The sequence below is a fragment of the Mixophyes fleayi genome, chromosome 3, assembly GCF_038048845.1.
Source record: "Mixophyes fleayi isolate aMixFle1 chromosome 3, aMixFle1.hap1, whole genome shotgun sequence".
NCBI classification, from domain to species: Eukaryota; Metazoa; Chordata; class Amphibia; order Anura; family Limnodynastidae; genus Mixophyes; species Mixophyes fleayi.
Window position 1 is genome coordinate 341220141 of NC_134404.1, and position 12522 is coordinate 341232662.

The 12522-nt window shown below is 42.1% G+C and overlaps 1 protein-coding gene across 4 annotated transcripts in view; it reads right to left on the reverse strand.

Moving 5' to 3' along the window:
- Positions 1 to 1342: 1342 nt before the first annotated feature.
- MOCS1 (molybdenum cofactor synthesis 1) overlaps positions 1343 to 12522 on the reverse strand; it is a 50131-nt gene continuing 38951 nt past the window's right edge. For 2 of the 4 annotated variants that reach the window (XM_075204427.1, XM_075204429.1), the window contains exons 7-11: positions 12286 to 12398; positions 11767 to 11877; positions 9555 to 9675; positions 9015 to 9062; positions 1343 to 2764 (exon numbers count right to left, since the gene is read on the reverse strand). In XM_075204427.1, the coding sequence (XP_075060528.1) occupies positions 1977 to 2764; positions 9015 to 9062; positions 9555 to 9675; positions 11767 to 11877; positions 12286 to 12398 (1181 nt within the window). In that variant the 3' untranslated portion in view covers positions 1343 to 1976. Of the gene's footprint in view, positions 2765 to 8997; positions 9063 to 9554; positions 9676 to 11766; positions 11878 to 12285; positions 12399 to 12522 lie in introns of all 4 variants that reach the window. The other 2 variants (XM_075204430.1, XM_075204428.1) reach the window with 2 other exon arrangements.

Below are 12522 nucleotides of genomic sequence, written 5' to 3' on the forward strand. Positions count from 1 at the left end.
AAAATCTGATTTTCAGTTCCATTGTGCACGTGCGAGCCTGCAAGTCAGATCCAGCGTGCGCTCAACTACGGAGACTGGCTGAGCTAAGCGGAAACTTAACTAATTACCTTTGTGGGCCAGTGACACCAAGTTAACTAACAGGCAGCTGCCTCTGCAAAATTATTTTTTAATAAATGTGCTGACAACTATTTAAAAAAAATATATAATGAAAAAAAATTGTTTTACGGCAGCGATGTAGGAAAAATGAAAAGATTCTGGTTCATAGGGAGCAGATATGTACAGAGGGGACCTGATGGTCATCTAATGCTCGCTGACACACGGGCTGGCAACAGGTGAATAGGATCTATTGGTGCAGAGATGCCGGGGGCTCTAGACCGGCTCTTTCTGAGTCCCCCCCCAGTAAGACAGAGCTGATCTATGTACCCCTCATCTGTGCAGCAATAGATGAATGTTAGTGGCTATTACACAACTAGTACTCATGACGCCTCAAATACAAACAGCCGACATTTCTTTGCAATATAGATTGAGTTGGTGCCTTTTTTAATTGCATTTCAAAATATACTTTGTTTTGCTGTAGTATTAATGCTTAATCAAGTGTAAGCTCATACGGACAGAGACTTCTACACCTCACATTTCAGTAGTGTTTATTGTCTTCAAGTTGCTTTTATTATAATTTCCAAAACTGTACAAAGATGCTTTATAAATGCTGAATAATCAAAACTATATTTCTGAAGCCACTATTTCTGCCTATGACACGGTTTCCAGTTCCGAAGTATTGGCCTAAAGACTGTCAGTTATATGACGCATCCTCATGGCAGAGTCTATGCTAAAATATGTATTTAAAATACATTTTAAAAGGCCATAGAAAAAAAAAAAAAGACGGATGCTATATAGAAAAATGTAGCAGTATCACAACATCAATCTCCTTCCTCTGCGGTTTCTCCAGCGTGATGTCTGGGACGACAACTTTTTTTTAATCATTAAAGGATAACTCCGCTCGCAACATTTAGTAGCTACGTGAGATGAGATACAAGACAGAGGTGTACTTTGGCGCAGCGATCTTCTGTTGTGGCGGATCCTCATGAACGCTCTAACGGTCCAGCGCCGTTACCTCTCCTACTAAGGCAGGCTCAGCCGGTACCGATAGCCCTCCCTTGTGAACTGGCGCCTGTTTGAATCGGGCCAGTGGTAACAGGAGAGAGGAAGGCAGCGCTGGATCATTAGAGCCCATCACAACGGAGTATTGCTCTACCAAAGAGAATTAATACGGTGTCATCTATTATATCTTAGTGAGCGCCCCGCAAAACTAAACTTTAAAGAAAAAAAAATAATTCAACCCAAATCTTTAAACATTTGCTGCAGAGTTGGCGTCAGAGGAAGGGATCGATGCTCCCAAGTTACCAGTGCCCTTGTCCCGGTCATTCCCTGCGTTGGTAGCTGTGCCCAAGTTGTATTTAGGTTTTTATAGCAAGTACAGAAAGAAAGAATATTAAACCCACAAAAATAAACACAGAAAAATGTTACACAGATTGAGGTAAATATATAAAACTATTATTTTTGCTGTACGTAAGAAAAATATACTCTGCGTAATTTGGCAGAACAGAGCATTCTCGTATGTATAGTATGTAATATGTATACATGGGTTTGGCATAGGATCCACCTCTAGCAAACGGGGACAATTAATTTAACGAAGTAGATGGGAAAGTGTAGTGTTAATTATCGTGTTACCATTCTCAGTGTGAACGGGAAAATACATTCATGACATCACTTTAACTTGTCTCATGCGTTCAACAAAGTGGTTGACCGATAACGTGTAACAAAACTGCTGATTTAAACGGCGTTAACCAGACAACAGAAAGGAGTTGTTGTGCTGTCATAAAACCATTATCTGTTTCGGTATCTAGGGAAAGTCAAATATCTCCATAAGAAGTCTTCATTCGGTATCGAAGGATCCAGGAACCAGCTTATATGTGGATCTAGTTGGAGGGTTTTGGCTCATTATGGAAGTCCCCTCTCTGTCCTCCAGTTTTGCTTAGAAGTTTCACCTCTTCGATCACCATGTCATGAGTCACCGACTTGCACATGTCATAGACGGTTAAGGCCGCCACAGAGGCCGCAGTCAACGCTTCCATCTCTACCCCGGTTTTACCATGTGTGTGGCACTCGGCTGTAACTACCACCGCAAACCGAGTATCATCCAGTTTGAGGGAGACGTTGACCTGATTCAAGGAGATGTTGTGGCACAGAGGGATCAGCTGGCTGGTCAGTTTGGCTCCTTGGATGCCGGCAATCTGTGCTACGGTGAGGACATCTCCTTTCTTGAGTTGGTTGGACTGGACCAAGCCGAAGACCTTTGGACCCAGGCGGACGACTGCTGTAGCGACCGCAGTGCGACCAGTGCTTGATTTCTTTCCGACATCCACCATGAGGACCTTCCCCGCTCCGTCAACGTGGGTCAAGTGTTCAGAGGCTCCCTGTAAGCAGGGATTGTGCGTTTCAGCGGAAGACTGTTGTGTAGTAAGGCACGCCGGTACAGGGATGTCCCGGTAACAGCAGAAAAGTCGCAGTGGAAGCACCATAGTATTAGGTATTTTCTTGCTAAAATAACGTAGTGAACAGTAAATCTGTCCACTTCCCCTACTCCGTAATGCGTGGGTAGTGTGAAGATATGATCCAGCAGCACCCAGATTTTGTAGCTGTTCCTTTAAATAACGAAACCCCTGCACGTTTCTCTGATGTGGATGGGGGGGCCACGAAACGCAACCTACAAAACACAACATGAATGAGATGTAAAAGGCTTCGGTGCAAAAACATCCTGTTCATCACATGAAGATTCTTATTATTATTTCTGGTTAAATTGTGATATCTCCACTTTATTCAGTAACTAAATTTATGTATCTATGAATGTATAGTATTTTATATTCCTATACCACACAGGTAATGCAGCACCTTACAAGATTACGAGAAACGTACACGAAATGGAAGTAACGTTCAACAGCATAAAATAAAAAAACCCAAAACATTAGACTGAAAAGCTTACAATCTAAATGAACACGTATAGCTATAAAAGGGTGAATTTCAGAATATATATACGGTCACAATGGTTTAAACCGTGGACATGATGCAGCCATAAGCAGAGGCTGCACCAGTGATTTAAGTGGTAAGATTTGGGTTTAGTTGGCGTTCAGTCCCTCTCTCTCCTTATCCTAAATCTCTAAGGGCAGGAAACAGCCGACGACGAAGCCTTATGGCGTAAGCTGGCAGTGGTAGAGAGTGGTAGAGAGACGGGACAATCCTATCGGGCACATATGGAGAAAAAAGAGATACAAGAATTCTCCGGTGAGTGCAGCGCTCTGGGGGAGAGCGCAGAGTGCGCGGAGGACAGACTGTAGTCAGCCAGTTACAGGGGTCTCAGAAGAGAAGACAATACATTCGGTATCTTTAGAAGTCCTGTAACAGCAGAAACTATTAATTAGTACAGCAGATCTTCCATATAAAATATTACAGGTCAGGGAGTAGATATACCATGTAATATCACCGTATACCTCCCCCCTTTCTTAAAATGATCCTTTTTATTTATACAAAAAAAAAAAAAGTAAAAAAGTTACAAGAATAAGTTATTGCAAACAAAGTTTTTCTTTTAGTAATATTTTTGGGGAAAATTTTATCCACTGAAAATTAAAATAGTCAAATAGTATTAATTTAGATTTTACATGTTCCAAAACACTACATGACCCATCAGACCCTGGAAATACATGCTGAGATTTGTAGTTCCAAAGCTTAGTTCCTAGAGGGCCTGCGTTATATAGTAGTACTAGTAAGGGGATTTTTCATCAATAAAAACGCGAGTACTCCAAACGTCTGAATTATGTATAGTTCAAATCTCATTGCTCGGTGAGGAGCAACCAGTATTCTTACATTTAACATTATTATTTTGTCACTATTTATTTGGGGTTGCCGGATGCTATCCCAGATCAGGATTTATGGTCATGTTATAAGTACCCAGGACCCTGCGATGTAAATGGTGTTTCCCAGAAATTTGTTCTCTGAAAACGGAAGTGTTTATTTGCCCCTTGTGGTTATTTAATACCCCTTTCACTACCTTTTTCTCATTGTTTCATCAAATGCTGAGCAATAATTATTATCCTACACTGCCTATAAGTGGGCTTTTTATGCCAGAGCACTGAGCCCTTGTTATTTGCTGAATATGCAGTGGACACATCATCACCCAAAAGGCCCTCTACGTAAATGTCTGCGCTTATCCTGAATGAGTGAGATGCTTAGATGAGAAAGTAGTTTTCGCTACACAGCGAATAAACAAACAGATGAAGAAACATCTGCGGTGATATACGGAGTGTGAGGCACTGATCTAATCACTGGCTGCAGGAATGAACCTGGAGGTTTCTAAGAATTAGATTCCTGAATTTGACCTGATCTGGAGGCAGCAGATTTACGAGCATCCTCTAGTGACCTGAGCGCAGGACACACGTCCAATGAAAACAAGTTTAACAGCGGCCACTGGCCTTACAGGAATGTGCACACGCATGTAACGTGGCAAATAGTGGAGAATTTACTGTCCAGTATGACGGAACCAGGTCACACAGACTGCAACTACAGCTGGAGCCTGGACTCCAGCAACCGCTGCTTTGTTTTCCGACTTCTGGTTGGAGGGGCCCCTTAAAGCCAAATACAACCAACAATATGAAAAGGTGAACAGCAGATATTTAACATTTAGAATCATTTTAATTTATGGTTTTCAGCTTCCCTACTTTTCCGAAACAGTCGCTGATTTTTATTACTCAAAAGAAGAAATGATTCCGTCTGACAGCGAACTCTTGAAGGTGTAGCGGGTACAGGGCTAATTTAGAGCAAGGACCATTAAACAGATGGGGCATGATTTAATGAATCAAATGACCAGAACCGATCAATCCCCCAGAAGAGTTGATGCCTTACTCTCCATTTCCATAGTAGTGGGTCGAAAGTAAGCACAAAGGTCGCGCCATGCGATTCCCACGCAATTGCTCACTAAATCTTTCAATTACCTTTCAATAAAACACTGAATTTTAGAAAGGCATAGTCTCATTTGCTCAGAGGACCTTTGGAACGTGAATACTGGGAAAGTCGACTCTTACATAAAAGCACAGAGACCAATTGGGACATTTTTGCAAATATTTGAAATAAATACGGTTGCAATTACATACCGTGTGCTAAAAAACAAATGTCTAGAAATAAAAGGCCACCAAAGAGGTTAAATAATAAAGTATTAGATGTAATAATGGAAACAAAGAATATTTCAATTGTAAGAAGGGACTGAAAATGAATTATGAAAATAAACAGAATGTAGTAAAAACACTTAAAAAAGGAAATCAGATTGGCAAAGATTGAAGCTAAAAAAAAAAAAAAAAAAAAAAAAAAAAGAGTGCAACAAATACAGTCTAATACCAGAACATTCAAAAATAGCACAAACCTGATAAAATTGGTACACTGGATGATAAACTAGGAATAATCATCATCTTATAAGATAAAGAGAAAGCTGATATTTTAATATGTTGCTGACTGTATTCATAAAGAGGGACCAGATACCAGGAAACGGATTGGCAGCCATAGCCAGCACACACCATTATATGTTACTAGTCTAACACAACAGGAGGTGCAGTGACACCTAAACAACATTAGGACAGATAAAATTCCTGGTATTCACCCATGTGTACTAAGGGAGCTAAGTTCTGTAATGTAGTCTTATATTTAGATTGTCTATAGTATATATCGTGCCACAAGACTGGTATCACATCTCCTTTCCACCAATCTTTATAAAAGGGAGCACAATCAGAAACAGGGAATTATAGACCTGCAAAGGAAGGACAAAATACAAAGGGTAGTTATCTGGTCTAGAAATCCGAATTACACTTTTTTACATCAATCACTGTGGCAGGCCATAAGAAGAATGTTGACAGTTACAATTTTCTCTTGCCTCCCCCCCCCTTCTTCAGGTTTATATTAATGATTTAGGATGCTAGTCTACCATGGCAACCACAGTCACATAGCAGATGATGTAATGAGCAGAGAAGCTTTGGAAACTACCTCTGAACTCTGTCTGCACTGTGATATAGTCCTTCTCCTCTCTCCGCCATCACATGACAATCTGAGGGTCTGTGCATGGCAGATCTGTCTGGGCTCCAGAGGGATATTATAAAAGAGATAATGATCTGTAGGAGGACAGAATGACTAATCCGCTGCAAAGATGGAAACATAATATTACTATTGTACAAATCACTAGACCACATCCAGAATATGGGCGCAGATGTGGGCACCAAGCTGTAAGAAAGACAAAGTAGAACTGGAGTTCAGAGGGGGAAACCCCATAAAGTGAATAGAAGGAATTAAATTGTATAAAAAAAAAAATAGATAAAAAAAATCATTGGTTACAATCCGAATTCAAAGAGTTTTACTGACCCACAGAGCACCGTCAAGTCAATAATAAATAGATGGAGAATCGGTGTGAGGAGGGCAAACGTTAGAGACGCCACAGTCAAGGAATCACAGCGGATTTAGTCACAATTTCTTAATACAAAATCATCTCATTTAAAAGTAAACAACTCTGGTTTTTATTTGTAATTAAGTTTTACACCTGTGAGCAGCCTATTTTAGACAAGATCACAGCTGGGCCAAATTCTCTCCATTCCATCTCTGTGGACTGGACAGTGCCCCGTGGGCAGGGCCGTCCCCAGGAGGGTACAGCTTCTTGAGACTTGTACTGTGATGGCGGGGGAGGGGGGTGAGTGGGGAGCTTGTACTGTGCAGTGGGATCGGGGCATGTAAGATGGAGGAGAGGGAGCATGTACGGTGAAGAGGGAGGAGGGCCGTGCCAGATTAATTAGTACTGAACCCCATAGGTTCTGACGAAGTGTCTGAAATCTTCCTACCAAATTGTAGTTTTTGTTGACTTTTCTTTGAGCTTCCTGATGAAGCTCTAGGACCAATTACAGATCGGTGCATTTACTTTGCAGTTGACTGGAACATTTGAATTGTACATACGTGGCCGGCAATCAGTTAATTACGTGACTTACAAGGACCATGGATTGCACCTGGGTTTATTTAGGCGAATCTTTGCAAAAGGAGTGAATACTTCAATGATTAATAAATCAGAAATAGTCAGCTAACGGATTACTTGAATCAGTTATTGTCTTTGCAGTAATTGTAATTACGCAAAAGCTTTAGATAATTTAGATTGGTATTGCAAAGAATTTTTAGCTAATTAGCTGCAGTTACCAAATTGCTCCATCAGAAAGTAATATGTTATATAGACACAATTCATGAATAAAAATCACAGTTATCAGATAGTTGTCAGCACAGAGAGAGGCTGATCTAATAATAATAAATAATAATAATAATAATAATAATAATAAGAGCACAAACGTAGAGGTTTTCTGTCTGTCTTTATGTGTCCTTGTTTTCCCTGCCTGATTTACACCTCTCTTTGTCCCGAACATCAATCTTTAGCCAACGATTATAATCTGCACCAGGGAGACAAGATTCCGGGATATGTGAACATTCCAAAAGACCATGTTATTTTTAGTTTTAGAACTGAAATGTCATTAAACTAATTTGTGGTCGGGGGTTCACTGCCCTTTCCGAAACATTCTGCATCATTTAAATAACAAAGAAACAAAAAAAAAAAAATCTCCACCGCAAAACAGAATCCAACTGGCTCAAAGACTATTGTTGGAAGAAAACTTTTATTAAGTGAAATATTCTGAGCCTTTATTAAAACCATCTAACAAGCGCGGATTACTACTGAAATGTACAGTACGTACGTCTATTACTTATTCATATCACTGAACGCGGAATGAGACGCTAATGAGGCAGGAAACAGACAGTACAGCCAAAGTGTTATCACGAGACGAGGCCTCGGTCGGCCGTCTATGGAAGTTATACGCTGCTGCAGCCATACTGGGCTTGGATACGGTCTCTAATGTCTCTTTGTTAAGCCAAGATCTGGTCTTTATTTATAACAAGATGTTTCATTCTCTCCCTCAGCGCGACCTCTACCTCTAATCTCCATCTAACGTTTGTGCCCATGAACAGAATCCACCGATATGATGGACAGACGTGTACCAGGAGTTTTGTCGCACGGATAAGAATCTAATATTTTGCAGCAGCCTCCATCAAAAAACCCCCAAAACACTATTGAAGGATGAATTGCAGAGATATCAGGGCCACAGCCGCCACCCAGCAAAAGCAGAGATTGGTAAGAGGATGCCAGTCTATATGAGGTTGTATGCAATAGTCTGGGTTCCCCTGGTTACATTGTATGTTTCACTGAATCTCTAAGTAAAAGGTACAAGCTTGTTGTATTTTCATGTTAGCTGCATTACAAATACAATTGGATTCTCAGGATAAACAATCTACTAGAGTATGGGTAATATCAGGAGAATCACAGGTTATCTTACCTATAACCTGGTTTAGAAAGTTCTACCTATCAGAATAAAACAGTAAAAGGAGAGAAGCGATTCCATATATTATACTAGATTTTTCCTATTTCATATATACACGAGAAGCAACATATTTGTATGTATGTACTGTGTATATAGCTAAAATTACATGATGGAGACAAAGAAAAGTCATCAGAAAGTATTATTAGGAGTTTAGGAGCCTGAGTAACCATAGGTGGGAATTTCTGTCTCAGAGATTTTGGGGGAATATTACACTTGCTGAACAGGGAAAGGGATTAGTAACAGAGTAATGAACGTCACCCTGTGTGGAGCAGTGCTTATAGTGTTAAATTAGTCGCTACTCCATGAAATCTATGGGTATATCTCCATTTCAGATTATTCTGTAGAGAGTGTCAAATTTCACAAGACGACCCAGGAAGACAATCAAGAAAGAACAAAACCTTTGAGAAAAAAATTAACCCCCCCCAACATTTAACCCCCCCCCCCGCTACTAAGTGAACTACTAAAATAGCCATATAACAATCAGTGCCCCCCCTATACGTACAGGTTTTTGTCACCCACCAATCAGGATCATTGGACGGTTCTTCATCTGGGAGATGCTAAACATACCTGAGCATAAGAAATAATAAACATGAATCAGCACACAGGTCAAGGGAGGCAGGCGCCCCAGCACACAGGTCAAGGGAGGCAGGCGCCCCAGCACACAGGTCAAGGGAGGCAGGCGCCCCAGCACACAGGTCAAGGGAGGCAGGCGCCCCAGCACACAGGTCAAGGGAGGCAGGCGCCCCAGCACACAGGTCAAGGGAGGCAGGCGCCCCAGCACACAGGTCAAGGGAGGCAGGCGCCCCAGCACACAGGTCAAGGGACGCAGGCGCCCCAGCACACAGGTCAAGGGACGCAGGCGCCCCAGCACACAGGTCACACATCAATCAATAAAAAAAGTTTGTGTCACTGCATATGTAAGAAAATTCAGCAGTTTATCTCTTATTCTATTAGCGCCCTGTAGAGGGTGGTGATAACGTGTTTGCGATGGACACAAACATTTAGTGCAGAGAACACACAAAAAACGCGCTGCTGTGAGCGGGTCACTCAGACACTCACCCGCATGCTGCTTCTTCTTACGCCCTACAGCCGCCCCGATAATCTGTACCAGTTCCTTCTCGGTCGCCTCCGTACGCAGCAGGTCTCTGAGAGACACCTCAGCGTTCCCAAAGAGACAAACCTGGAAAGAGAGGATACAGGAGAGGAATATTAATACATTAGATTTAAACTGTACTGACTTTAATGGGAGCAGCCATTTGTGGGATGAACCAGTGACATCACTGAGAGTGCAGCCTATCCAGTCACTAGGAACCAGTGACATCCCTGAGAATGCAGCCTATCCAGTCACAAGGAACCAGTGACATCACTGAAAGTGCAGCCTATCCAGTCACAAGGAACCAGTGACATCACTGAGAGTGCAGCCTATCCAGTCACAAGGAACCAGTGACATCACTGAGAATGCAGCCTATCCAGTCACAAGGAACCAGTGACATCACTGAGAGTGCAGCCTATCCAGTCACAAGGAACCAGTGACATCACTGAGAGTGCAGCCTATCCAGTCACTAGGAACCAGTGACATCACTGAGAGTGCAGCCTATCCAGTCACTAGGAACCAGTGACATCACTGAGAGTGCAGCCTATCCAGTCACTAGGAACCAGGGACATCACTGAGAGTGCAGCCTATCCAGTCACTAGGAACCAGTGACATCCCTGAGAGTGCAGCCTATCCAGTCACTAGGAACCAGTGACATCACTGAGAATGCAGCCTATCCAGTCACTAGGAGCCAGTGACATCCCTGAGAGTGCAGCCTATCCAGTCACTAGGAGCCAGTGACATCACTGAGAATGCAGCCTATCCATCCAGTCAGTAGGAACCAGTGACATCACTGAGAGTGCAGCCTATCCAGTCACTAGGAACCAGTGACATCACTGAGAATGCAGCCTATCCAGTCACTAGGAGCCAGTGACATCACTGAGAATGCAGCCTATCCATCCAGTCAGTAGGAACCAGTGACATCACTGAGAGCGCAGCCTATCCAGTCACTAGGAAACAGTGACATCCCCGAGAGTGCAGCCTATCCAGTCAGTAGGAACCAGTGACATCACTGAGAGTGCAGCCTATCCAGTCACTAGGAAACAGTGACATCCCCGAGAGTGCAGCCTATCCAGTCACTAGGAACCAGTGACATCACTGAGAATGCAGCCTATCCATCCAGTCAGTAGGAACCAGTGACATCACTGAGAATGCAGCCTATCCAGTCACTAGGAAACAGTGACATCACTGAGAGTGCAGCCTATCCAGTCACTAGGAACCAGTGACATCACTGAGAGTGCAGCCTATCCAGTCACTAGGAACCAGTGACATCACTGAGATTCACACACTGGTTTAGACAACAATACGGCAACAAAGGAATGAAATCACTGCAGCGTCAGAGAGTTATTTTTTTTTCACTCTACTTCTTTGATCTGTGATATCCGGATGTGAGATCTGCAGTCTAAGCTGTGGGGATTCTTCCTGAAAAGTGTTATTCTGCACGGCAGACGTTTGAGAGTTCTCTGAATAACACCGGGGGCTTCAAAGTTTTGCACTATTTTGTATGAAGCCATTCACAAAAAAATTGGTGGTTCAAATTTTTATAGTTTTGTACTTCACCAGTTGGTGCAATTTACTCCGTTCCACTTAAAGATTTACTTTTTTTTACCTGGAACAACAAGAAATTTATGCTGGAGGACAGTTAACACCTTATTATTTCTTAATTAGAGTGAAACTTTATGGACTTCAAAAAAAGAAAACAATTGTTTTTGTGTGTACAACATTTAAGGGAGCGACTTAATACATATTTGCGGCAACGTCATAGTTAGTTTTAAATGTAAATATATATTTACATTGTATAAATTATAGTTTTATTATAAGATTCTTTTTCTATAAAATATTTTTATGAAGTACTTAATGACCGGAGGGTCTTAGAGATGTTTTGGTTTTATTTGTAGGCTATTCAAAAGAATACATTTATAGAACTTATATGTGAAAAATTGGGAATAATAATAACCACTTTTCCACGAAGGTCTAGATAATTATTGCAATACGAGAAATGTACCCCAGAATTTACCCAACAAGTCCTTCGTGAGTACGGCGATAGCAAATATGTGTAAAAAGTCAGCTTAAACTTCATTAGGTCAAAAACAATAAAAGACTAAATCATTTCATTTATTTTTGGCAGGCAAATTAGTAAAACAAGAGTCACAATATCCCACAACAACAACAAGGTACCTTCAAGTTCCCATCGGCCGTGATCCGGAGCCGGTTACAGGAGCCGCAGAAGTGCTCGGACATAGATGTGATGAACCCGATCTGGCCCTGGAAATGCGGCACCCGGTAGGCCTGTCAGGAATAGAGGAGTGGAGTGATGATGGAGTGCAAGTGCTCACTCACACGGAATAACAATCAGCTCCTGGACATTCCCAACAGACGGCACAAGAATCGCTAACGGAATGCAGAATACAGATCAGTAACCTCTATGTCACCAGCCGTAACTTACACCAATCACCGTGCACGCCGTACCCAACGCCCCGGAGCGGACTGCTTGGACAGAAGTCATCGATTAGCACAAGCAACATACATTTAGTCAAATAAAAAATAAATATTTAAGAAACCCAAATACATAAGGTTTGAAGCAAGAAAAGAATGACGATGAGCACAGCGAATGTCCTCGTAGATCAGAGCAACGTAGGCAAGAAGGAGGAAGGAGGCCCAGGACCAACGAGGGACTCTCAGCAGGAGGTTACGTACCTTGGAGGTGCTGGACATTTCAGTAGAGAGTTTCTCCAGCTCCGGCCACCTCTGACGGATCGTGTCCAGCATCTCCTGGTAACTCACCATCTTCTTAAAATTCCATTTGTTGCCTATTAAAATGAGAACTTTGTTTTTAGAATGAAGTGGACATTGTTCTATCGTTTACCGCACCAACAAGTGGAAAGGCCGATTTAAAGTGCCCCTTTCTGTCTTCACACAGTGGAGGTGGATATT